Genomic DNA, 27,604 nt, shown 5'->3' with positions numbered 1-27,604 from the left:
AATTGGAAAGAGTACTCAATTGGAAATGATTCAATTTGAATGAACTGTGTACATGTGATAGAATTTGAAGCACTGATAAATTCTGAGGTAAGAGTCCATGAAAATCTATTGTACCAGACTCAGCCACAGTTGGACTTGCAGAAGTCATTCTTCTCTTGGTAGCTACACGTTTCTTCTTATGAGCATCTGCATGAGGTGCTTCAGTTGTACTAGTTGCAAACCTTGTCCTCCTTTTGACAGGAAACTTCTTTGCAGGAACAACATCAGCCTGGGCAACAGCAGCAGCTTGGGCAGCTTCAGCTTCAGCCTCAGCAGCTGGTTGATCTTGGGCAGCAGCAGCAGCTTGGGCAGCTTCAGCTTCAGCCTCAGCAACTGTTTGATCTTGGGCAGCAGCAGCAGCTTGATCACCTCTGCCTAAACCAGGGCATCTCCTCTTGTTATGTCCAGCTTGGTTACGTGCACTGCAATGCCCAATGAGTCTATACCTGCTCATCTTTGTGCGTTGCTCCTCCTCAACAGGGTTTTTCTTCCTTTTAAGTTTTGGTCTACCAACTACTTTGTCCTATTTTGGTGGCTTCACCTCTATCCCATTCATTTTCTGCCACTCAGCTTGATCTCTGCAGGGCATTATGACCTCACCATATGCCTGCTTGAATGCAGCAATGGAGAAGCATTTTGACACCTTATCTTCAAGCTTGATCCTTTCAGGCCTAAGACAACTGATTGCATGCCTACATGGCACCCCTATGAGCTGCCATCTTCTGCAAGAGCATTCCTCTTTCAGAATATCAACTGTATACTGCCCTATCAGTCCAGTCACCTGAAAGACTCCTTTACTAGCAGGTAGACAGAAACAATTGTTTGCCATATCTGCTTGCTTGTCTAATTTCTTCCTTATCTTAGGACAAATTGTACCAGACCACTCTTTACACTCTTTGTTCTTGGCATAAAACCTTGTCATCAGCTGGTTCTTGATCTTATCTACCATGCTAAGAATGGGCAATTCTCTAGCATCAAGAATATACCTACATATGCATGAAATGAACATGTGACATGTTGTAGATCTTATGTACAGAAGACTAAGGAAAGACATAAACTTGTATAGAATTACACACTTACTTGTTAAACACTTCACAGTTGTTATTCAATAGCATGTCACACTTGGGGAACTCACTGAAGAAAGCTCTGCACCAAGCACTAGGTTCAACTTTTTCCAAGTATTCATATGCTTCTTCATCCAGTTGCTTCATCTCATCCATGTTTTTGGTCCAGTCATCTATGGTGTAGTACCTAGCAATAGCCCACACCTTGTTCTTATACAGATCACCTTTCCACTTCTTAGCAAAGTTTTGATGAAGATGCCTCACACAGAACCTATGATTACTGTCAGGAAACAGTGCATTCACAGCATTTATCAATCCCTTCTGCCTATCACTCATGAGAGTCCATTGGGATGTATTCTCAATGCCAAGATCTTCTTTCAATGTCTGCAGGAACCATTTCCATGTAGGAGTATCTTCCACCTCAACTAGAGCCATTGCTATGGGGAAAATGCAATCATTTGGGTCCACTCCCACTGCTGTTAACAATTGCCCACCAAATTTTGTTTTCAGATGGCACCCATCAATGCAGATGAAGGGCCTACAACCTAGAAGGAATCCTCTTTTGCATGCATCCAGTGATATGTACATACTGCTGAACTTGCCATCAGAGAGATTCAGAAACATCCTTGATCCAGGGTTTGATCTCCTAATCTCTGCTGAATAGTCCCACAATAAGTTGTATTGCTTCAGCTCATCTCCATAGATCTGCTTCATTGCTAGCCTTCTTGCTCTTGCAAGCTTGCTCCTAGATGGGGTCATGTTGTAGTCTGCTTGGACTATTCTAGCAAAATTCCTTAGTGACATCTTATCATCTGCCCTGAATTTTTCCAAGTACTTGGCTGCTAGGTACTTTGCTATAAACTGTGTCAGTTCCCATTCCCTAGAACATGTGTGCTTCCCAACATAGGACTTCACAACCCAACTGTCTGTCCTACTGTCAGGTGAGGCAAATAGAAACCAGGAGCAGTCTTCATCACAATGAGCCATTATCCTCTTGTCATTCTTTGCAAACTTGATAGGCACTCTATTTTGTATGATGTATTCTTATATTGCCTTCCTAAGATGCACAACTGTGGGGAACACCATGCCTAGTTGGAAACTCACCTTTTTCATATTCTCAGCCTTGAATGTTGTAAGCTCTACTTTCTTTTTCTTCTTCTTCTATTTCTTTCCTGCTGCATCAACTACTGTGACTTCTTCATTCTCTGATTCATCTTCTTCTTTGAATGGCAAGTCCATCTCTTCTGAATCATATTCACTTTCAGAGTCTGCTGCTTTCTTCTTTCTTTGTGCACTCTTCTCATACAGGTCGTGATCTACACAATCTTCAAAAAGATCATCATCATCTTTCTGTAACTCATTGTCAGAGTCAAACCATTCGGATCCACTGTCATCAGAACTATTGCCACTGCTATCTTCTTCAACATCTGTTGCAAACATATTTCTCTTCGCTCTTGGGCTGCTCCTTTCTGGAATGTTCATGCCAGGCTTCATTGGGCTTATAACAGCAGGCAAAGTTGGTGACCCAACTATGCAAACATCATCCAGGACAATGTTGCTATACAAATCATCTTTATGGTCCACATACAGTGAGAAGGACTGAAACTTGGGAACCACAGATGACATGCCTAAAGTGTCTATGTCACGGTCAATGATGCGCAACCCATCATCAAGATTCTTCCCAATAGCAACCAATACACTTTGCACTTGGAGTGATCATATCCTAGCTGTTCTATGAAATCCTTAAGCCACAAAGGCGACCATGTATCCACCACACATCCATCAAAGTAGTCAATTTATCCATCTACATAGCTCTTATTCATGCCAAATCCGCAAAAGAACCCCCCATGATGGATTTCCACAGAGAAAAGCATGTCACTTATTCCTACCAATGAAAAGGACAAAATTTATGTTACAAATTTGTTCTACTCATCACCCACTACAGGAGAACCGACCAAATCAAAAGGACCGACGAGGTTAGGGTTTGGAATCGGAGAGATTAGGGTTGAGAATAGCCGGATTTCGTACCGTACTGCGGTTGTGGCGCCCCTGGCAGCCAGCAGGCTGGTTCCATCTCGCCGGCGGCGAACTCTGGCGCCAAGCAATCGCGCCGGCGCCGCCAGCCCCCTCCGCCGCCTAGTCGCCTCGTCGAACGCCGGTTTGGGAGGGAGAAGGAGAAGGAGAGAGCGAAAATGAGAGGAGAAAAGGTTGGGGGGGTTTCTGTAAGATTGCACGCACGTCAGTCGTGTGGGCCCAAAGGATAGGTGGCATCCACGTCACGCGGCCGAACCTGTGCATACACGCGAGGGACCTGAAATGAACCACTTAACAAACATAAGGAACCCAAACGTGCATTTTCAAAGATGAGGGACCTACTTGACACTTTCGCGAAAGAATAGGAACCGCGGGTGTATTTTACTCTTTATTTTTTGATCCGAACTATGGCGGGCCAAGGCCAGCCTGCACAACTTTATTGAACCAAACGAAAATTTACAAAGGAATTTACAAGGGGCAGAGAAGGAGATTTCAAATTACAGGGACGATGTAAGATGCATGAGCATGAGACCCCAGTCGGTTAGAATTGATTTCTTAGCTGAGGATGAACAGCGGAAGGACCATAAGGTGATATCGAAGGAGCATCTTTGGGCCACAACATGCGGCTCTTCCATAACGTTGTTAAAGACCAAAGCATTCCTTCTTTTCCAGATGTTCCAAAGAATCGAGATGATAACGTGGCATGTACCTGTCGTTATCATATGTTGGATTTCCAGATGAACAAAATCTTCACGCATGTTTATCATACGTTGGATTTGTAATTAGCAAACTAATTACAAATATATAAATGCACCGTGGGATAGTTCAAACAAACTAGACAAAAGCTGGTGCGCTAGACACGAGATCACGAGAGGATGGTCCCGCGCCCATGGAAGTGGTGGACGGACCGTCCCTGCTTGCGGGATTTGTCGTCGACTATACCATGTTGTTTCAGCACATGAGAGACAGCGCTCGTAGTCATGCCTTGCGGAGTAGGTGAGATTGCCAAACCGCACTAATATATTTCAGTTGACAGTTGACGTTGTTGTGATTGTTCATCCCCATATGGTTGATGTGCGCCTCCTATGTAAACAATTGGATTTGGATATTTCTTGATCTTTTGTATTTTGACTTGGATGGACGTGGGCATTAACTTACTGAATTTGGTTGATATGGACTAGAGCAATTTTATTTAGATTTAGTTGGACTTTTTGTGTTTGGCTTTGGACATACCAATTGCCATCTCTAGTTGCGAGTCCACGACAAACTTCGGCCTTAACTCACATTGGTAAGCAGTTCAGGAAAAAAAACTCACATTAGTAAGGATAGGCGAAGCCCACCACCAGCACCAGCACAACGTACAGCTGCAAAATGCCAAAGTTACCACAAATACGTGGACAGTACATGTTGTCATACGAAACGCGTGAATTTCACGCAAATTTTACAGTAGACTGTTCAATTCTCACAGAAACCAGTAAAATCTCGCTTCAGAAACGGGGTCTCAGTTTTCGATTGTTTAGAAAAAGCCTTTGGTACTTCAAAACTCTGACGGATTTCTACTTGAGATATATATGTACTTTGGGAATAAATTTGTTAAGTCACTGTATACTTGAGGGAGAATGGAGATGAACCAAGTGTTCGGTTCCCTGCCGTATAACCTGAACAGTACAGAACTACAGACAGCTAGCCATGAGCACATGGCCATGAGGCACCGCACCAGCAAGCCATCCTCTCGGCAGGTGTTTTCACAAAAAGAATGGAACATAAAAGAAAAATCCACGAGTTCTTCACTGACCACCATCTTGGGAGATAATAAAGGGACAACGGAATGCACATTGTACAACACCAGGGACCTCATGTGTACGTCTCAATGAACTTCTAGAAGACCTGGGCAACTTTGCTCGCTAGTACGCGGTCCCGCTTTTCGATGTACTCGGAAGGGAACCAACCAGCCTTCCCCCTGCATTCCCCTTCAGTCCATCCATTGTTTGACACCTGATTAAGTAATAAGTTATCAACAGAAGTTTAGGACAGTCAGGTGGAAGTTGGCTATAATGGCATCGAGACACTAAGAAAATTCAGCATGCGATAGGGATTCGAGCTGGCATCAAAGTTGTTGCATCTGGTCTTGATGTAAAAAGCATATGCGACAGCAACAAATGAAATCCGGCAAGCAACTGGTTTAAAGCTGCTGGTAGGATAAGAGAAGACCGTACCTTCCGGACCACTATGTAGTCGCCAGTCGACAGGTTGAGCTCAGTTTCACTCTCAGCTCGGTAGGACTGAATGGCCTGACAAACAAAGGGCATACATAGCAATCAGCAGAAAAATATCAACAGGTCAAACAAATTACTAGCAAGCTTTGAACTTGTGTATCATGAGGAGAGATGATTGGTTACCTCAGCCAAGAAGTGCTCCACTGTCTCAACCAATTCTGCAACTGTTGGAGTCCTCATGAATATACCATTAACTTCTTCATATGAAGGTGGCGGCGGCATAGAACTCTCAATAACTGGAGGAGGTGCTCCTTCAATTCTTTGGCGCTCCGATACCATCTGTAACATAAACAGTGCTGAATCAACCAAGACATTTCTCAATATGCACAGGCTTCTTTCTTGTATAATTGTGATTAGGATGCTATACAGAACCATCAGTACCTCTCTTTCAAGTTGATCTAGAATTTGTAGGACCCTTTGGTGGTAACTTCTCTCAGATTCAACCTTCAGTCAGGTCGGGTGTCATTTGAAGCAATAGTAGAGCTTAAGGCAAACAAGAATGAAGTGAACCAATCCAACTAAACAAAGTTAAAATATACCATCGCGATAAGTCGTTGCAATGTCAGCCTTTGTTGTTGGGCTTCAACAGCAGTCATTGCTGCAACAGCTTCTTTGCCTAAAGTCCCCATATTTGATTTTAACTCTTGCAGCTTTGACTCAGCAGCTTCTAACCTTGAAATCATATCACCATTTCCAGATGTCTCTCTTAATTTCATTTGGCGCTTTGAAACTTCAATAGCCTGCAAAGCTCATGGATACCTCGCTAAGTTTCGAAGGATAACAAAATGAATATGGTAAAATATAAACAGCCTGATGTCCAAATTTATAATGCAATAGTAAAATAGTGGGAAGAAACTAATGGTAAGAGCAAATGCCTGGGCAACAATAGAAAAGTTAATTAACAGGGAAGTGATGCTTATAAAAAATGTAGTTCCACAGGGGTTCGCACATCACCCTCACATGGAAAATCAAATAAGAAAATATCGACTAAGTCGAGAATATAGTGTACTTCCTCTGGTTGTTATGTGCCAATGAACTTCAAGCCAATTGAAAATTAAACTGCTTCTGATCAATAGCTATCAGATTTTAGCACAGAATAGACATGCATGAAAATAACATGTATTACATGAAATATCCAGATAATGAGTTGCATATGGTAGTTATCCACGTTCCACATGATCTTCCTCGGAAGACAATCGTTGATTTGATGGAATAGATATGGCATTCGCCAAAGAAAACAAAAACGGCTACCCTCTGCCTTCATTCTAGAAGTTTAATTGGTTTACGAAGCAATAATATTTTGCTATGCCATTTAGTAACTTAGTAATGGATGTTGTTTAGGCCATGTGGAGGCAAAGGTAACTAAACAATATCTCATCGTGAAATAACCTGTGCTTCGGCTTCTTGACGCATTCTGTCATATCTTTGGGCAAGGTGACGCGCATCTTCTAAAGGAGCTCCCATCACCATAGCCCTCAGTGGTTCTGCCACCTGAAAATAAAAGCTATCAGTACATAAATATCACCAATAGAAAACACGGAACAAAGGGACAGCTCCAGTAATTTACGACTCCATTAGTTAGCAACAGTCATAATCTAAAAGAGAAAATCATCACATACCTTGCATGCTCTATCTTCTACTTCTGTTTTTTTTAAGGAATAACTAACAAGATATCAGGGAAAAAGTTCTGGAACTATCAGTCCCACCCGAGCTCTATATTTGGTGATAACCACAGTTTCATAAATGGCAAACACCATTTAGAACACCGGCAGCTTGTACGAACACATAAATTTACTTAACTACTACCCTACCAGTATGCTATGACACAGGAAATGTAAAGACGGCGGTGTTTTTGTTCCCAAGCTAAGTAATAACTAAAAGTGGAAATGATGACGTACAACAAACCTTCAGCTCCTAATAAATTGCAATTAGCCATGTAGACTATAATAAAACTAGAACTTAATAAACCGTTACGCATCAGCATCATAACTAATTGTACATGTGCATGCTATATAAGCCCGTGTTTTTATACATTACGGGGTAGGAACCGAAAAGGAATGAATACCTGAGTGCCAAACGCTTTCAGCAGGTTCCCGCGTTCCTTCTCCATCAAGGATCGTGCCTTCGCAAAACTCAATGCCGCCCTCGACAACGTGCTCCCACTGGTACAGGTGTTCTCGACACCATACTTCTTGCCATCCTCACATAACTTATTCCCTGTGAAACCACCACACGTATTACAGGCCACCACCACGTTCCAAAACTCAAAATTGGATATGCATTGCAGCGAGAACATTACCAATTTCGACTTGCTTCGAGCCAGTGACGATGTAGCCCTCGACCCCGCGAACTATATCCCTTTGGAAATGCTGGAGCATGAGGGGGCAAAAAAAATCTATTTGTAAGCGAAAACTAGGAGGGGGCGAAGAACTAAGGACTGGGAGGAAACCATCCGGTTTTACCTTGGCGGCGCGCGTGGAGATATAGAGCTTCTCGAGCTTGGTGTGCTGCTGCGCCTCACCCTCGTCCGCGAACACGCTGTCCGCGCCGTACCCGCCCCCGAACTGCTTCAGCACAGCCTGCGACACGCAACGCACAGCCGTTTCAGAGCCTTGGCGACATCACAGGAGATCTCGAGCTCGAGGGGATCCCCGTGCCTGGAGGGAGGGAGGGACACGGAATCCTGAAGGGGCTTGTGTGCCGTAGGCTGCTCACCTGCTGCTGCCGGGCGACCTGCTCACGGAGCTTGGATGCCTGCTTCCGGATGGCGTCCATTGGCCACCGCCTCCGCCGCCCCACCAGCTGCTAGCTCCCTGTACGTTGAAGAGGTCGGCCAGATCCGCAAGAGACAGAGGTGGGGAGGATTGGAAATGGAAGGGGGTCCGGTCGGTGGGAGGGGAGGGGAGATCTGAATCGGAGTTCACAGCCAAGAGAGGAGGGGAGGGTGGTGGCTTGAGGCTTCTGCGGCTCCGGTCAGGACTGCTCCGCTCTCCTTTCTCTTTCCCCTTATATTTTCGGTTCTCTTCCCTTTCTTTGGTTCGGTGGTAAAGATCGGACGGTATGATGTTTTGCGATGTTTTGTCTGTTTTGAGATCGACGGCAAGCCTCCGTTTCATAATTCTTGTGTCAAATTTGTCAAAAAAAAAATATTTATTTCTAAAGGTGTCTAGATACACGATACACGTAAGATTTGGACAAGAATTATGAAACGGAGAAAACTAATTTGATAGTCCTATTTTGAAACGTGAGCTTCACCAAACAGTTCACTCGTAATCTTGGACTCATCCTCTTCCTCCCTCCTCTTGTCCCTCTCCAAACAAGTGCATGGGAAATTGGAGGGACGTGGAACTAAACTAAAAAGACACAGGTCGTTGCGTTGTGCGCGTATTTTACATCTATGTGTATGTCAACTATTGTCAACTTGCAACTTCAAGTGAATACATTCTCGCACGCAGTAATCATATATGAGACATCTCGTCAAACTAAATGATTGTATTTTCATTTTTCAAAATACAATGACCAAAGGTGAATTTTTCGTGTCGAGCACAGTGAGCGTGAGTTTCTTGTACTCTTTCTAATTAGTAATGATAAGTGGCATATCCAGTAAAAGTCCTTCCGATGCAAACTATCGACTTAGACCATTAAATCGAGAATGTCCGGTTCAGATCAAATATGAAAATCAAACCAACCACTTAAACATACTTTTGCACAGAACCTCATGCTCTTACGTGCAAGCTTGGTAAAGGTTGTGGTAAAAAAACTAGAAACGATTCGTCTGCTTGTGCCACACTAGTGTCGTCTACGTCCGATCGCCAGGACCAGCTCCCCTACCTCTCCAACGCCACAACTGAGCCTCTCCCTCGCTCTCCAATGCCTCCATCGGTCCCATCCAAGATAATAAATGTTACATATGAAATCAGAGAGGACGACGAGAAGAACAGGGGTACCCTGAGGGGTGCAGCTTAACGAAACGAGCACGGGAAGACGAGACGGTAGGTGATCGGTTGGAATTGAATCGGAAAAGGGCTGCACTTGAGAGTTTAGACACACGCGTACAACATCAGGTCATCATGTGAATTCTCTTGAAAGGCCTAACGTAAAGACCTAAACAACGATGCTTTCCTAAATCAGAATAGCGAATCGAACAGAAAGAGTGCCTACGATAACGCCATGTGTCTTGTGACAAAACTTGACGTAAGTGGCAACTTTTTTTTAGGAACACAGTACAAACGAAGACGCTCACAACACGCACGTACAATCACCCCTATGAACGCACACACGCACATCCTACCCCTATGAGCACCTCCGAAAGACTGATCCGGCAGATCACCGCAGACGCCTCGCTGTTGACGGGTACGTCACCTGAAAGAATAGCGCCGGTTAAATCCTGGTGACGAAGATGTGACTTCGACAATGTCAATATTGATGGACTTGTATCTAGAAAAGATTTCAAGCGTGTGTTGTCGAACTTGTCAGCTAACAAGGACACAGGGGACACGATTTACCCAGGTTCAGGGCTCTCGATGAGGTAATACCCATACGTCCTGCTTGTTGGATTTGTATTGCTGAGTCGATTACAATGGGGTGTCGCAGAGTCTAGATGCACAGAGTCGATGAGTGCGTCTATGCGACTTGTCTCTAAGTTGGGGTGTCCTCTTAGCTCCCCCTCCTGGTCTTTTATATATGCAGGAAATACGGGTCTAAAGTAGAGTCCAAGTCGGTTACAATGAGGGAATCCTGGAGTCGTAGTAGGCTTCCTTGTGGGCCCCCAGCTGGGCTGTACCGGGTATATTCGAGTCGAGTACGTGGTCGCGCAGATTGCACGGTTAGACTTGTATAATGATTTATATTCTTTGTGTATCTTCGTTTTATTTTTCTAAATGCTTTATGAATCTTCTGAATGATTAGATTGGTTTAAATTGAGTAAATTTCATAAAGCACACATTTTGTTGCTATGGTAGCACAGAACCGCGGTTGACACTAATTTTCTCGTAGAACCACACTCTTAAGACCATTTTTCTCAAGTAACCCCAATATGTTAGTTTAATGGATTTGACAACATTTCTGACATGTGTGGCCCACATGTATAAGCCACATAAAAGTGAAGATCAGAAGAAGTTGGGGGTAAGGCAGGGGAGTAAAGAAGAGGGTTAGCGGGTCAGGTCAGGTCTGACGCTTACCTTGTATGTGACATGTGGGTGTCATTTTCTGAAATTTACTTGTTTAAATTCATATCACATTACATTGTAGATTAGTAGTCATTACATGTTTTGGCAAAAGAGTTGTATTTTATTAACATTGTCTATAATACAAAAGTGTTCAGGTTGTACATGTAACATATATGTTTTTCCTGCATTTAAATTTGCGTGAAGATAATTTAAAAGGTTTTTTTAGACATCAATTATAGATTATAGTTTTTTAATCCTTAACTATTATTTGGTATAGATGATGCAATAACCATTCCATTTTATCCAGCCCGATTTGTATTTGTTAGTCCCGTCATCCCTTGGCATGTACAACTTTTCTGAATTTCTTTTAGCCGCAACGCACGACACAAAATCCTCATTCTGTCATGTTGCTTCCAGCAGCCGGTGGAGAGAGTCTGTCCGGTTGCGGCTGTTTTTCGTGGAATTAATTGGTGTACCTATGGTAGATCAGCTTCCGACTGGCGTTTCATGCGAGATCAGCTTCCGACTGGCGTTTCATGCGAGTGTATTGCTACCGGTCGACCACTACTTGCGCAGTCATGGATTTGGCGAGGTCCATCCGAGGATGTATGAAAGCCGAAGGTGCATCTATCATGTGATCCATGTTGTTTCTTTTGCTATTTCTTTCTGAAAATCGATCCACTTTCGGCTATTCATTGCATCTTTGCCCTACCTCCTCTAGTCTACAACAAGTCATTTATTGAACATTTCATACCAAATGCGAATGTGGCATGGCAGAATGTCATTGTGGCAGTTGGAGTAGCTTGGCCTGCCTGCAGGAAACCCAAAGTTGGTTACAACGAGGGAATCCTGAAGTCGTAGTACGCTTCCAATACTACCCACGTCATAACCACGTCACCTGGAATAATCCAGGAAACTGTGATACCCACGTCAAGTCTGGGACTTGAACCTGAGTGGGCTGGTTCCATCATGAGAAACCACCTGAGCTAGGCTCAGTTCACCTTCATGGCGCAACTTTACTTGTATGTATGCGACAACTTTAGCCATGTGACGGTGGCAATTTTAGCCCATCATGCGTAAAAGCAAAAGTAAGGGAGCGAACTTAACTCACTATGCATTCCCATAAAATTAAATCCAACGACATAAATATTATCCATCTGATCCATATTAATTGTCGAAATATTACATGTATCTAAATTTTTTTAAGCATAGATACATCCATATTTGGACAAATTTGAGACAATTAATATGGATCGAAGGGAGTAGTTGTTGTCTCCTCACATTATGTTTTTAACATATAACATATTCGTTTTAAATACAAAAAATTATCAAGAAATATCATTTTTCCAAACAGGCCTCAAGCAACACATTTGCCAGGTTGGCATTTCTTTTCTTTATTTTGCGAGGGAACAAGAGGTTAAGGATTAACTACGTCAGTTTAAAGATCACATATCCTTCGCTGCTTTACTTCCGAAAGAAAAATGTTTTACAATGTCTAGTCACTTATCTATACACATTCGCCGAGAAGTCATCGGATGCAGCCTCTAGATACATCAAGGAGCCAAGGTGAAGCTATAGGAGAATCAAAAGAATGGCAATACAACACAGAAGGAACATAAAAGGCACCTTCTTTGTTACAGAGAAAAAGAAACATATATGGTCGGTGATTTTACAAGGAGGGGTTGGGTGCGCCGAAGGTTTCCTGGTAAGCATTCGAGAGGAAAAAAAAAAGATCATCAGAGGTCAGGATTAGGATGTTATAAAAAGGAGGCGACATGCGAGTGGCCAAGTGTGTTGTGGTACCTTAGGCTAATATGTAACCTATGTAAAGGTAATAATCCTGTCTACAATTCGTGTGCGACACAGAGGGCATTCGGAACATGCAAGTGCGCAAGGCTTGCACACTGAAAAGAGAAAGCATAGCGTCAGTAAACATGGAACACTGCGCGCAAAAAGAGTAAACATGGAACACTGGCATGCATAGCACATGAACGTAATTGCCTAACATGACTTACAGCAAAAATGCCGACAAGGAAGCAAAACTGCAGCAGTTGCAGATTCAAAACATACTTTGCAGACATGGGAATTGCCATCTTTATCACTCAACGGATCGGTTTCCTTTTCCTTCATCTCTTGAATTTTAGCCTGCATGCAGTAACAAGTCAGTAATTCAGGCATCCAGCAGCCTTCTGATGTGAAAAGTGTGATGCGTTAATGAATCACCTAGTTAATGAGCTAACATTTGAAAGTTGTTTATGTCGCTAAACTTTGATTACCAGTACAAGGATAAACAGGTTCGCTTTATATTACCCACTATTCTACCAAGTTTTACCAATATTACAAAGGCACCACCATCACTGGTCTATCTTTAGATTTTATAGACCTACTGTCAGCTGTGCATGATGACCGTAATATAATATGAATAAATAGAAGAAAAGAAATACCTTGAGACGAACAAGAAGAGGTTCAAATTCTGGACTTCTATAGTCCTCTGCGGTCAATGACTTCAGAGTATCATCAGACATTTGTTTCTCAACTAGAGCTACAGTCTTGTCACCTTTATTTTCCTTTGTATCATTAGTTATATCAGCTAGATTGATAGACCGTTCATCAACATTTAACTCGGATATGTTAAACGCCCCTCTTTTCAACTTGGCAACAAGAACCCACATGCCTGCCAGATCATTTTCTAAAGAAAGCTCTTTTTTCTTTGCTTCATCAAACTTCTTCTTGTACTCCTCTTCAAGAAGTTCCTTCTCTGCCAAAGCTGCTTCTAGAGCAGTTTCCCTCTGTTTTCGTGCCAGTAGCTCCATCTTCATATCCTCTAAATCAAGACTCAAAGTCCCAACCTCATCCCTGCCCCTACCTGTGGGGCGGCCCTTTCTAATAGGAACCCTGGAATGTGCCTTCTCCTGAGCAATTAATAACTCTTTTGCCTGCTTTGCATTTTGTATAGATAGCTTTGTAACTTCTTCAGCCAAATTCTTAAGCTCGACAGCTGCAGAACATGCCAATTCTTTTGCATAAGCAGCTTCCTCACTTAATTTCTGATTCTGATTGATTAGGTCACGATTTTCTTCGATGATTTCCAGATGCTCGTATTTAAGCTTCTCGCTTTCTACTTCCTGAGAAAAAAAAACATACCAGCAAACAAACAAAATTAGTTCTGTGCACTATCAAATGTATATAGGGTGTGTTTGGTTTTAGCCCAGGTTTGCCCTACAAAAAAATTGGCTAAGGTTTTGCCTGCCCATGAGTCGGCCAACATTGGTAAGGAAAAAAAAAGGGCACCCCCCAAAGAAAAATGAACTAGAGTGCCAAAGGGAGCATAGGCATGCTAAAACAATTGGTGGCCATTCAAACAAAGATTAACAATTTCATAGCAACCAAAAAACTGGTTGGGCGCAATTTGGCCACAATCCAAACAGAACTTTATTTCATATTTAGCACAGGTCAAAGAATGGGGCATGAGATCCAGTTAAAAACAACACACAATGATCGAACCTTGCACTGAAGTTTAGATTTCAAGTCAACAATCTCCTGTGGTGTGCATTGCTCAGGGGATGGGCTGTTTTTGGTTATAAACTGTCCTTCAAGGCGCTGTACTTTTTCTTGTAAATCGCAGATTTCCACACTCTGCAAGTACCTCAACAATTAATACCTGCTTAAACATTGTAAACTGAAGCTATACACAAAAAAGTACTGAAGAAAAAAATGACCTTCTGTTGTAATTGCTCCTGAAGGACCCGATTATCAGCTGACTTTAACTGTCCCATCAAATAAGAAGACAGTCAGAATTAATTTAAATTTATCTTCACAAGTATATCGAGGACATTAGTTTTGTGGAAAGCGCACTGGAAATTTAAAAAGACCACCTCTAACTCAAAAGCCTTCTCATTGCATTGAGTTGTCAGCTTTGTAATAGTCTGTTTGCACAAAAACAATATGTTAATAGGATGGGTGAAATATAAAGACAATAGGAGGCTCATGTATATACTAGACATATCACCTGCTGCATATCCACCATGGAAGCATTAGCAACTGATGCCTCACCACTTTCCATAAGTTTTTGTTCCAGGGCTCGCATATGCCTCCTCTTTTGCTGGATTTCACGCTCTAAATTTTCTATCTGTTATCAAAAGGCATGTGCATGAGTATAGGTTAAAGCACAGGGCATGGAGACATCACGATGATGAGGCTATTGAGGCAATAGATCTATCATAAAGAGCTACAATATGCTCATGATTTCAAAAGGTGATATATTAATAAGGGATGTTAAGATGCCATCTATCACAAGTATCAGATTTGAAATAAAATAGTTACAGTAAGGAAAGTAGGACAGAAAGGCTCAACCATGAGGCAAAGGAGGATATTCAGAATCCTAGAAAATTAGCAGAGTTCAGTATTCTTGAGAAATAAGACAACTTGTTAACTAGAAATAGGTTATCTTGTTGACTAGCTAAAATATAATGAAAAATAAAACTTAGAATGTCTATAATGTAACGTTGCATGTCATACAAGTAATAACAGATCAGACAAGGGTCTTGATTCTCAAGATTTTTATTGAACACTATGTCAGTTCACTGTTTCCACTGCATTTGCTATTTGTTCAGCTCTTGATTTTCGATCCAGCAAAACATAATACTAATGTTACTAATATGTCATTAATCATTGATCAATGGAAGAAAAGTTGAGTACTGAGCAAAAGGTAACTAATAAAAAGTGCAACATAAAGGGGAAAACTCTACTTGATTCTTTGTCCCTTCAGGATCTTCTATAGATTGTTCAATTAGTCTTTTCAGAGAACTGGTACCAAACGCAATCTCCCCGGCCAGCATCTTAACTTGCTCAATAAGTAGATCCATATGATCTGATGCCGTGATTCCCACCTGGTATACAAAGTGCAATAAATTATAACCAATAATCATTAACAACATCAGCCTTTTAACTTAAAAAAGGTTTAAATAAATATTGTACTCAGTTGAATATCTGTCATCAGAGTATATTCGGTACGAAGTCAGGACCAAATTTTGATATAGGCCATTGGATATGGTCCATCAACCTGTGCAGAATAAATTTTATATATATGGAACAGAGATGTGTGTAAATGTTCATTCATTTCAATAGTAGATTGGACATAGGAAGTAAACCATGGTGATTTACTATGTTACTTAAATACTCCTCTTAGGCGCATCTAGACGACAATAATAAACGGTTTGATACAAAGAAGTATTTTTAGAATAAATAATAAATTCATGATATTCCGTCAACATGTAGGATACTTTTTTGCCAAAACCACAAACAGTGAACTAATAAAAGCCCAATCCAAATCCACTATCACTAAACCTAGAACAGATCTCTCTCCAATCTAACCACAAGTACCCCTACTTAGCAAATGGCTCTTTAAGCTGCTAACTGAGGATGGCATTTGGCAATCACTACTCCACAATAAGTATTTGGACAGAAGCCTCTTTCTTCCATTAAGAGCCGGCCTATGGATTCCTATTTTTGGAAGGGAACAAGGCAATTTAAGAAAAAAATTGCCAATTCGGTTCGTTCCAGGTTGGCAATGGTGAGCCCGTTCGTTTTTGGGAGGACAAGTGGCTAGATGATACCGTGCTTTGCACCAAGTACTCAGATTTTTTAATATCATTTGGAATAAGCACGCTGCGGTGGGTTCCGTTTTGGGTTTTGGAGTGGATGTACCGGACGTTGATTTTTGTCGGACGCTTATTGGTCACCATACGGTGGTGTGGAATGAAATTATTGATAAAGTAACATCTATTGAATTATCTCCTGAACAAGACTCGTTTAAATGGGACATGCATACCACTGGCATTTTTTGGTACATCCCATGTATTTAGTGTTAATTGATACTCAGGTCCGGTTCAGGTTTGGATTGCTTTGAACGTCTTAAATTACAGCTTAAGATTAAGGTTTTCCTTTGGTTTATTTCTACAAGTGTCAAACTCAACAAAGACAATTTGGCAAAATATAGATGGCCGGGAGACAAGTGCTGCAGTTTTTGCTTTGAACAGGAAACCATCCAACATCTCTTTTTTATTGTGTGATGGCACGACTCGCATGGTGTGTTCTTCCTTTTCTTTTAACATCATCCCTCCAACTAGTATAAACCAAAAATTTCGGGTCTTGGCTTCCGGGGGTGGAAACATCCTTGTGATCCCTTATTTTGGTTGCGGCTGCAGCATTTTTTGGGGTCTGCTTGATTATGTCATAACAATATTGTGTTTCACAAGAAAGTACAATCTTGTATGCAGGTGTTTCTCTCATGTACAAGCTGGTTGCGATCCTGGGCTTTGTTACAACAGGCACAGCAGAAGGTTCCGATGGAGTTTGGCGCCAAGAAGCTACTCCTCTATCCAAAATAATATGGACAAATCATAATCTGAGAAATCCAAAATTTGAAGGATAAATTGATCCTTGAGATCCCATCACACTTCCCTGTGTCATCGTTACTCGTTGCCAAATTGATTCTTAGTTGCACCTCTACTCAATGCTGCATTGTGGTTGACCCAGTGGGAAATTTACCCGGGAATAAAACTCATAAACTTCAGCGCTGGAGAAATATTTCCTTGGTTCCATCAATCCTCTAATCTTGTATGCAGAGTGGATTGCAAGGGAAATTATGTCCCGGTTTGGGTGGCATGCTAGTGCAAGACTCCATAGTTGCTAGATAGCTTCATACATGACCGATCGATTGCACTTTGGGGTTTGGTGAATTTTCTCTTGGTTGTAACAAATGATGTAATAAAAACTATAGACTATATGCATCTTGTATGCAGAGGCTGAGGGTAATAATAGCTTCCATTTTCTATTAAAAAAAATCTAAACGCAAGTATCTACTCGTCCTCAGGTCCAAAGGCCACATAATGGCTTCACCTCCACCGGCAGCCCTCCCTCCTGTTGCTGCCTCCTCCCTCCCCTCCTCCACCCAACGCTGCTTCCTCCACCACATAATGCAGCAGCCTCTGACTGGAACTCCTGTTACTGCCGCACCTACCGCTTCAATCCCTCCTGCTACTGACGCCTCCTCTCTTGGAGCTAGTTTAGAGTTGACTATCCAGTACCGAGATCTGATTCAGTATTTGCATTAGGTGTAGGGTATGGCTAGTAGGAGCTCAGTCTTGGTTTAGATTTTCACAACGTGATCAAGATAAACTCTAGTATCTTGTGGTTTCTTGAAACTGCAATTCCCTCTAAAACTTTCCATTTTAAGGCGACACGGTGTGTGCTGGAAAATGTGCCACAAATATTTGGCCAAGGCCACAAAATAATGGTGGCCAGGAGCCAATTTTGCCCATCTTCTCCCAAAAGTACAGATAATCGATGTATCCTTGTTTCTGAGAAATATAGTATCACATTACTACTTGTATCGTGTATAGGGGAAACTTTGGTGCCATATATTCTGAAATAGATATCATAATGAGAAGATGGATAGAGCTCAGTACAAAAAATATTTTTGGCAGTGATACAATCAACTAAAGAATATAAATCCCAGCCAAAAATAAAAAGAAACAGTGCATGACTGCGAATCTGGAATAATCTGTGGGTGTTACTCATCACAAATGGGACCAGGGCTTTAAGAGGGAAATCAGAACCTAGCCAGATAGGTGTTAGAACTTTACTATTGTAGTTCTCCAAATGTTGACATTAGTCTAAAAATGAAAACATATTGGCAAAACAAGAAGTTGACTACACGTGATATTGGCAAAAAATCAAAAGGTGCAAGATGACAGCAAAACACCTCAGAAATAGGCAGATCAAATGTCATTTCTGAACTAAAAAATGTAAAAGGCAAAGGCAACCTACCTGTGATGAATCTGTTGCTGAACCTGTTACTGAAGAATGATCTCCACTAGCTGACCTTAACTGATTGATCTCATCCAGTGGATCTGACAAAGCTAATGACACAGAGTCCTTCACGGTACTATCATTTTGCACTAGCATAGAACTATCCTGTGAAGTCGTTAACTTCTGAAATTGATAACACTTTTCAAGTTAAGCATTTCTGATAACTAATAATATAGATAGAATCATAAAAGCAGAAACATAGAATAAATCAGTTCAAAAATGAACACCTACATCTTCCTCGCTAACAGAATTTTGGCGCTGATGACTAGACAAATCTGTCAAAGCAGGAATATTGCTCTTCGTGGAAACAAGTATTAACTTAGTCAACCGTTGTATTCTGCTCATAAGAGCAGCTTTTGCGTCCTCTTCCTCCTCCAGGCGAGATTGCATTTTTACCTGACCCTCCTCCAACTAAACAAGGCAACAACAGAAGAGTTAATTTCCAAGCATGTATCAACTTAATAATGTAAAATCACTGTAAGTAACTAAGTACGCATGAAAAGCAGAGCCAAAAATGTCAAGCATCTGCATAGATCCCTTGTAAAATGTTTTTTTGCTTAGGTCTATCCACAAAAGGCAAATGAAACAGACCTGTTGCCGCAAAATCATGATTTCTTCCTGACTAGCACCCCCAATCATTCCTCTCCTAAACTGGTCAAGCTCTTGCTTTAGTGTTGATATTTCTTTCTGATACTTCTTGATCAAAGACTTCTCATCAACTAACTGTAGAAATAAATCATGAAATGCTCGTTAACTATCCAATAGTGGTGGCACCAGAAGTGAGTTTTGCATGCTTAGAATACGTACCCGGTTACGAGAGGCATATATTTCAACACGTTTTGCTCGGCTTGCAAATTTCAATGTATTGTGGGTTTCTTCCATGTTACTCGATGCTGGGGTAATTGTGCAAATTAGCTGCATAAAAAGGTCGGTGCATCACTTGACAAAGTGATAATCAAGTTTCACTTCACATTGTAAGGATAGCCACCACCAGCACATGTTGTAAGTTCCAGATAAGGAAGCTCTAGACGTGGTTAGATACTTACTGACACATGGCCATGGCCACTCAATGACGATTGCAGCAGACGAGTCAACTTAGAATCACGATAGGGGATATGTGTTGCTCTCCCTTCACTGAGCTTCCCAATAACCTTTAAATCAGGAAGTAAGTTTAGAACAAATGAATGATTAAGTTGGGAATACCAAAATCACAAGTATCTCTCGTATAAATCTAAAAAAAATGAAGTTCAGAATTGAGTATGTTTTCTTACATACATCATTTCATTTCAGCATACAAAAGATGCTGTTGCATATTCAACAGCTCGAACTATTAATTACTAGTGCCATAAAAATAACTGGCATATTAATTCCAATATAAGTTGAGGTTTACTCCCTGAACTTGGTGGAGCTGAAGTTCTAAGACAGGATCTCAACAATATCTGGTTTATGTTAAAATTTAATGATAATAGAAATAAAACAGAATTTGTGGGTCATGAAAGGTAACACGAAAGAAGAGCTTACTGTTCCAAGAGTTAAAAGACTCTTGTTGATGTATGATCCTTCCCTTCTTCTTAACCCTGTAGTCTCTGTCTTAGAGCTCTCTGAGCCAGCTAGATCGATCAAATTCTAGAGGAAAACATCATAAGAAAGTAAGACTAGAAAACTGGAGCGATTAAGAAAAACATGATGCTCCTTATGCAAGAAACAACGTACAAGTTGCGAATACATGGCTCCGTCATACTCATCACCACGATCGCTGCTTTCGATCATCTGCCGAATGCAACATATCAAATGTGAGATTCAGAAACATGATGCAGCACAAGAATAATAGGGTAACATTCATAGATTGACTAAATGCCTTCAATGCTGGAGGAATTTTGAGCTCACCATAGTGAAAATCGTATGACTTCGGCTGCTAAATAAGTTGAAGTTGTTGGAACCAACATGCCGATGCTCTGTCATGTTAAGTAGCTTTAGGTTTGGTAGCATTAAAATAGCAAAAGCCGTTGCACACTCTGGCAAGACTAAAAATTATAGCTCATGGATTTCAGACACAACTTTCTAATAATTGAAAAAAATTAGATGATATGATACTTGAAGAATCTGCTAGAAAAATATTACACGATATTTAAGCCCAAACGTTCCGTACAAATTAGATAATGATTTGGGTTCCAACAATAAAATGTATGTAGTTCAAAATATATCACGCATTAATCATCTTATGATTGGGAATAGAGCAAGAGAGGGGTTGCTAGCAGAATTAATAGAAGGTACTTTGTAATCCTGAATCATTTCATACAGCATGTTTGGATGGTGGCTAAAGTTCTCCTTACCAAAAATTTTGCCATGACCAAAAGTGTTTCTTTGGATAGCAAACTTTTTGGCAAGGCAATGCCTCTTTACCAACACTAGGTGACAACATTGGCCAACTCATGGGCAACCAAAAACCTCCACTAAAATTTTGCCTAGCCAAATATTTGGCGTGGCAAGCTTTGGCTAAACCTGGACATGCCTTTAATATGTGTTCCAGTGGCTAAAACGTCAACTATTTTGTAATGATGGGGAAATTAAACAAAAGTAATAGTAGAAAATCAATGGCTAAGAATCAGCCCTACAAGAGAAGAAAATCATACAATTCACAACCAGACTAACTGATTGTACAGATACTGCTTCGCCAACCACACATGCCTCACAGAAACAGCACATTTTTTGGGCATATCCATCATAATTGTTGTGTACCACTATCTGGCTAACAACATTCTAGTAGTGGAGAAAGCAAATATATTATAATCACCTTCACCAGCAGCTATAAAAGAAAGAGCATGTCCTGGAGACAGCACAACTTCTTCTTTTATTCCTTCTACATAAGTTCCCTGTAGCAAAAGGAAGCAGACCGTCAGAAGGTCATGAATTGAAGTGTGTCTGTGCAAATAATGGTGTAAAGCTACATCAGCTCTATTGCATATACGTATATATGACAGCATGCAGAGTAAATGGAGAAGGAAGAAACTAACAAGTTTGGCATGGAAATATTGTCACGTGCACATGGACTAACACAAATAAGAACCTATATGTTAATCTCCCTTGGAACCAGATGGCACTCTACAAGCATACTGTACGATGTGCTCACTTTAACAAATAACGATTTCGTTACCAAAAGAGGGCCACACAAACTGCTTGGAACACCATGTCAGGAGAAAATTTGGTCACAAACTTCTAAGGCAAGCAAGTGATAACGCAAATCAGAATTTCACTTTGGCCTTGCAATTCAAATAGAATGTACTACGCTAGTACTACTAATCAAGCTACTATGTCATGGAAAACAACACGGTTTAAAAAAAGGATGATTGGTTTATATCGAAAGGAAAGACAGACTAACAATATCTTCATGGTTCGTTGACTCAAGTGGCCAGAATGGCGCAATCGAAACACATGCTAGCAAAACAGTGGTGAAAACGAGAGGTTGCAAAATAGTTTCTCAGAAGTTAAAACAGATTCACACTAGTGATAATAACAAAAAGAAATAAGTACCAAAAAACTTATTGAAAAAAAAAATATAGGTTTCAGGACAAGATGCAAAACAAGTAAAATGCAGACTTATAACACGCATGCAAAAGCAAGACAATAAAGATAGCCCAACAGTTGTAGAGGTATAAAGTTTAAACCTGTGCATCCTCCCTCACGCGCAGATTTTGGCCAGTAGGATCAAGCAGATCATTTATCACCTGCAGTGGGATGTAGAGATTGACGCTATCCAGATAATACTAGATGAAAGTGCATGCGAATAGAGAATCAACGATAGAATGTGACTTTCAAATTTTGACAGGATCCCTATGAAAGGCAAGGAGATTCAAAAGACAATATTTGCAAATTATAGTATCACTCAGACAGTATTTATACAGAATGAGAGTGGAAGGATGGGACAGTCACCAACTGCATTACTGCAAAGCTGGAACTGCAATGGTGAGGCTCATGAAGGCTAAGGATGTCTTTGGTTTTGTGCCAAAGCTAGCCATGCCAAAATACTGGCAGCTCATGATAATTTTGTGCTTGTTCGTTTTGTTGCCAATGAGTATCTACCCATCTCTCTGACAGATTCTTGCCAGATCTTTGGTCAAGTGTGGACTCAAAAATTGTTGGCCGAAAAATTGGAAAGCCAAATTTTGCCCAAATTTGGTAGGGCTACATTGGGCATGAACCAAGCATACAAGATTAGATATTCCCTATAAATAGGGGATTACTACTGTTAGTTGGTATATTATGATATGTTCAATATCATTTTTTATATGGGGGTACTCCCTCCTTTTCGAAAAAAAATATCACTTTTTAAGGTTTTCGGACATGGTGCTTTCGACCCCATTTTCACCTCCATGCATTGCACTTGGCATTACCTCGATTTATGCGGGATTAGAGCTTGGGTGGGCTGTCTGCCACCTGCAGGAACCAACCATCCGAGCGACCGCTTGGTGTCAGTTGTTATCTTTAGGGGTTCGCGCTATATGGACCTTTAGATTTGGTTGTTATGGCAACTCCTATATAAAGCTTCCATTTTCTAAATAGAGTAAAATACACGACTGGTCCATGAACTCGGCAAAAACGAACATTTTAGTCCACGAACTCGCAAAACGTACACATAAATCCATAAACTGGGATTACTGTGTCACTTTAGTCCAAAAACGATTCGGCGGGGCTAAAACCTGCCACGTGGCCGCCACATCGGCTAAAACCAGGACCGATACTTCTAATCCCTCTTTCGCAGGGCGTTTTTTTCTTTTGCAAAATCACCTGTCCAGTTAAAATGCATCTCAAAATTTCCAAATCGGGGGCCAAAATCACCGGCAACGCCGTAACCGGATGGGTGATTTTTCAAAAAACACCATGCGAAAGAGGGATTAAAAGCCATGATCTCGGCCAAAGCCGACGTGGCGGACACGTGGTGTGTTTAAGCCTCGCCGAACCCTTTTTTGGACAAAAGTGACATAGTAGTCCCAGTTTAGGGGTTTACGTGTGCGTTTTCCGAGTTCACGGACTAAAGTGTTCATTTTTGCCGAGTTCATGGGCTAGTGGTGTATTTTACTCTTCTAAATAAATAAATAAAAACTCCTATGTAAGGACCTGGGCACATCTATTCATCCATTAGGAACATGAAGTTATCGACAGCAGTGCTGAAAGCAGGAAGCAAAACAAAATGAAAATATGAGGATCATTAATGGGAGTACACTCTAGGTAGGAGTGTCAACTACCAGGACACTTTTTGCGAAGGGTCAGTCATGTCAACATTTTTTTTCGAAGAAACAGAAGTGGTAACAATATTAATAATGCAATACCATATAACAAAATTATCAAAATGAGATATAGATATTTCTCAAACTGTCTCGGTAGCATACCTCATTATAGATTTCCAGATATGACACACGGAGCAAAAATTCCCTTCCAGGGGTCTGTTAGTTAAGATAGGGAAACAAGAGTTGAAGTTACATGTATCGAAAAAAACATGACAAAATACTAAAAAGAACCAAGCAGCAAATGGTACATAGTACAGTTGACAAATAGTAAGATTTAAAAGAAAATTGAATATGTAAATTTGTATACAGGTTTGAGTATTCAATTTGCATAATAGGATAAGAATGGTCACAGACAACTTCTAGAGGTCCTAGTCTCACTGCTCTTAGTCAACCAAAAGATAAGAAAATGTCAACTAATAAGTGACTGGTAAATGCCTTGCCTTGTGCAAAAACTAACTAGATAACTCTCCAAACTCATAATTTTTAAGGCAGATCATCTTCAAGAAAGGCTACCACACAGTTAAATGGGCTCGGTCTTAACTCTTAAAGCTGTATCACTTAGAAATTCAGATCATTATGGTCAACTGAGTTTGGATATAAAGTACTAGCATATTTGCATCGCATCTCTTGCATAAATATGAGCTGCTTTGGTATAATTCAAGATGTCATTCGGTATTACCTAAATGCACAATGACTTATGCAGTTATGATACGAGTAGGGTCCTATGGGTGACCAAGGGGAGTTCAGTGCAGATTTACGAGGTGATTGATTAGACATCAAAGGTGTTTCTTCATTTAAACAAACATAAAATAAATCCACTAAGACAGTAAAAATATCTTAAAAATGCGAGGTTAAGTGTATGATAACTAAAGCATTCGCTGCCATACATCTTGTATTAAGCTGAAGACATCCTTGATGGCTAATGGGATTATTCCAGGACAATTCTGATCACCCTGCAAAAGATTAGAGACAAAATGAATAGGTATAAGCATTCTTGTCTTACAAAATCACAAATGGGTATATATCTAACAACAGTATACATGAAAATGGTTATATCACATATTCACAATCATAATTGTTATGACTTGCAGGCTTGCAGCAGCAGGTGCACAGAATCCATTGGAAGACCAAACTTTATTGGAACGAATATGCTATAGGGATGACTCCAGGTGACTCAGCAGCGAACATGGAGTCACTAATCCCAGGCTTGTACAGCATTCTGAGAAGATTATCTTAATGCTATTCAGCCATGTTTGGATCCTCTCCATGTAGGGTATAAGAACTTACATGCATTGTGTGGGTCTTCCCACTGCTTGTGACACCATAAGCAAAAACCGTACCTACAAGTTAGTACAAAGTTGAATTCAGAAACGCAGTTACTTTGATAAGGTAACAATTCGCTAAACATGGTAAAACATGAACTGTGGACGAAATAAATGCCAATGCTGCAATAGTCCCCCTTAAAAATCAAATCGCTCAAAGTGACAAGAAAAACTTGGTAAAGGTCGGATAGTTTGGAACGGACTGTGAAATCATGACAATACATTACATATGGGCATAGGGTAAATGTTGATAGGCGGAAGTCCCATGACATGTGGTAATTATATTGAAATAAATATTAGGGATGTGAAAATTGACCTAAATAAGTAAAAATGCCATACCATTTATGCCCTCCATAGCACCTTTAACAACAGGCCGGGCAGCAACATCATAGACAGCCTCAGTAGCTGTTGAAGGTCCAAAAACTCTATCTAAAAAAAAGGAAGAAAAAACTGATCAATTATCAAGTAGAAACTGATCATTGAGGCCCATCAATGTACCCTGCAAAAAAGAATTGCATCCAACAGCCGAACCAATTATGGCACCCTCAAATTTTCCGAACCATGGCCTGAGAATCACAGAAAATCACCAATCCCACAACCTGCATTCCGAATTGAGCGAAGAAGCAACTGAAGCGTAGCTACTTACCATAAGCATAAGCCGCTGGCTGGACGAAGTCGCACCGCACAAGCCGGTCCCCGTCAGGATACCACGAGATCTCGTCACCGCGCTGGATCTCCCGGTCGCTGCAAGCACACCAAATCCAGCTCAAATCAGTCCGAAACTCTCGTAACCGCGGCCCGGCAACAACGCAGATCCCCGCAACCCGGTCCCAGATCCCCACCTGAGCGGCCGGAAGCGGATGGTGACAGAGATGCTGTCGCCCGAGCGGGAGGTGTCCTCAATGACGAGCTCGTCCGCGCTGGGGAACGGCACGGGAGCCGGAGGAGGAGCCGGGGCGGAACCGCCGGGGCCCCGGCGGCCGGGCGTGGTGGACCTAGAGCTCCCGCCGCCGCCGTAGAACTGGGAGGAGACGGAGGAGGGGGACGAGCGCGGGATGAGCCGCCCCGCCATGTACGAGCTGGACGACGAGGAGGATGTCGGCGGGCGGCGATTCCCCGCGGAGAAGGGCGAGCTGCTCCGCCTCGACGAAGACGACGACGACGGCCGCGACGACATCTCCTGGGGATCTCTGCTCTTCCCCCCGCAAGGCGGCTCGCGCGCTCGGGCAGCGGCGGGGCGCGGTGCGGGGGAGCAGAGGCGGAGGGGGAGAGAGAGATAGGGGAAGGTATCCGAAGGTCAGAGACTCCACATGGCCTGCTGCTCCCGAAAGAGAAGAGAGGCTGCTGCGTTGGGAGATTTTAAAGCGAGACGCCTCGGAGCAGAGGAGCAGCAAGCAGCAGCGCAGCACGAAGCACGGGAAGGGCGAGGGCGAGGAAGAGAGGGGATGGCTGCTGTGCTGTACTCCGACTGCGTAGGTGGGGACCACGTTGACCACGTGGCTGGGCGGTTACACTGGCTTTGGGGGACCCACGTGTCGGTGTTGACGGTGGGGGCTCGGGGTGATTTGAAATTGGGCGGACGGGGAGACGGGGTTGCGTGTGGTGGGCGGGAATAACTGCGGCGTGCTTGGCCTTTTCCGGGAGTTTTTATTAGTTTCTCGGGACGGGGAAAGCGAAACCGGTGGGAGGAGAGCAGCGAGATGAAAAAGGTGGAGGGAGGGGTGTGCGAGGCGAGAGCGAAACGGGGCGGTGGCAGCGGGGCGCTTGTGCGGCTTTCCTGGAGCCGCACGCGATCTGCCTCTGCGCTGCAGCGCCGGAAAGCCCTGGCACCTGGCTCGTTGTGAGTGGTTGGTGCGGTCACCAGCTTTTTAAAACCCGTCGGTGTGTTGTTCTCGATGAGATTTGAAATGCGAAATTGAATCTGCGAGAGCGACCGCCTTGTCGCTATGGGAATGTTTGGTCTGCGAGAGTAACTGGCTAGGCAAAATATTGAACAAAGATTTTTTGGCTTTTGGATGTCCAAAAATTGGGACCGTCTATTTCTCAGTCAACTAAGAAATAGTTATTTCTCGATCGACAATCGTAGTCATCCAATGAAAATCTTTCTTATCCATCAGACCTACAATCTCGATGATTGAATCAAAAGGTTGTAATCATTGACTAAGAAATAGTTATTTCTCAGTCGCCCAAGAAATAGCAAAACCGCCAAAAAATAGGCAATGTTTGTGAAGAAATCGTAGTAAAGTGAGCAGGCCTGTCATGTGTGCGTGTTTTTAGGTCCTGCTTAGTCCATAGTCAATAAAAGCATTACAGTAGGGTGCTGTCAGCCACATATGATGAGAGATGGGTTTTTTCACAAGAAAGATAAATCTATTTTCTCATTGTACTAGATTTCATAGTTATCATACATTTAATATTAATTGAAGAAGTAATTTTGTGGCTGAATTGGGTCAAAGGAGTTGATGATTCAATTATTTTTCATGTTACACGATTTTAGCCATCATACTGATTTTAATTGTATGTATGAATGTAACATCATTTTGG

General features: G+C 41.9%; 3 protein-coding genes and 1 non-coding gene across 4 annotated transcripts; all 4 read right to left on the bottom strand.

The window, feature by feature from the left end:
* Positions 1-1,276: 1,276 nt before the first annotated feature.
* On the bottom strand, positions 1,277-2,090 carry LOC112271674. Its single transcript, XM_024461419.1, has 2 exons — positions 1,385-2,090; positions 1,277-1,290 (listed from the first exon to the last, which is right to left on the bottom strand). Exons 1-2 carry the CDS (start codon positions 2,088-2,090, stop codon positions 1,277-1,279), a joined length of 720 nt encoding a protein of 239 aa, XP_024317187.1.
* Positions 2,091-4,649: 2,559 nt separating this feature from the next.
* On the bottom strand, positions 4,650-8,413 carry LOC100825631 (SH3 domain-containing protein 2). The gene is made up of 10 exons (XM_003574132.4): positions 8,129-8,413; positions 7,876-7,992; positions 7,713-7,782; positions 7,479-7,630; positions 6,803-6,904; positions 5,953-6,153; positions 5,795-5,857; positions 5,537-5,692; positions 5,354-5,428; positions 4,650-5,132 (listed from the first exon to the last, which is right to left on the bottom strand). The coding sequence occupies exons 1-10, from the start codon at positions 8,186-8,188 to the stop codon at positions 5,016-5,018; spliced, it is 1,113 nt and encodes a 370-aa protein (XP_003574180.1). The 5' UTR covers positions 8,189-8,413; the 3' UTR covers positions 4,650-5,015.
* Positions 8,414-12,014: 3,601 nt separating this feature from the next.
* On the bottom strand, positions 12,015-26,487 carry LOC100832781 (kinesin-like protein KIN-7K, chloroplastic). The gene is made up of 25 exons (XM_003571909.4): positions 25,903-26,487; positions 25,707-25,804; positions 25,400-25,489; positions 25,026-25,078; positions 24,626-24,691; positions 23,841-23,894; positions 22,119-22,178; positions 21,248-21,326; positions 20,341-20,408; positions 20,167-20,223; positions 19,975-20,079; positions 19,500-19,604; positions 19,261-19,368; positions 19,045-19,176; positions 18,685-18,864; positions 18,412-18,576; positions 15,330-15,470; positions 14,591-14,710; positions 14,457-14,507; positions 14,301-14,348; positions 14,086-14,217; positions 13,026-13,706; positions 12,597-12,726; positions 12,385-12,485; positions 12,015-12,283 (listed from the first exon to the last, which is right to left on the bottom strand). Exons 1-24 carry the CDS (start codon positions 26,235-26,237, stop codon positions 12,403-12,405), a joined length of 3,141 nt encoding a protein of 1,046 aa, XP_003571957.1. The 5' UTR covers positions 26,238-26,487; the 3' UTR covers positions 12,015-12,283; positions 12,385-12,402.
* Positions 26,488-27,080: 593 nt separating this feature from the next.
* MIR7717C (microRNA MIR7717c) lies at positions 27,081-27,270 on the bottom strand. Its single transcript, NR_127020.1, has one exon. It is a non-coding gene; the product is annotated as a microRNA MIR7717c (primary transcript).
* Positions 27,271-27,604: the final 334 nt, after the last annotated feature.

This window comes from Brachypodium distachyon, chromosome 3, assembly GCF_000005505.3.
Source record: "Brachypodium distachyon strain Bd21 chromosome 3, Brachypodium_distachyon_v3.0, whole genome shotgun sequence".
Classification (NCBI taxonomy): Eukaryota; Viridiplantae; Streptophyta; class Magnoliopsida; order Poales; family Poaceae; genus Brachypodium; species Brachypodium distachyon.
The sequence above is the reverse complement of the archived record's forward strand: the minus strand, read 5'-3'. Positions and strand labels throughout refer to the sequence as shown.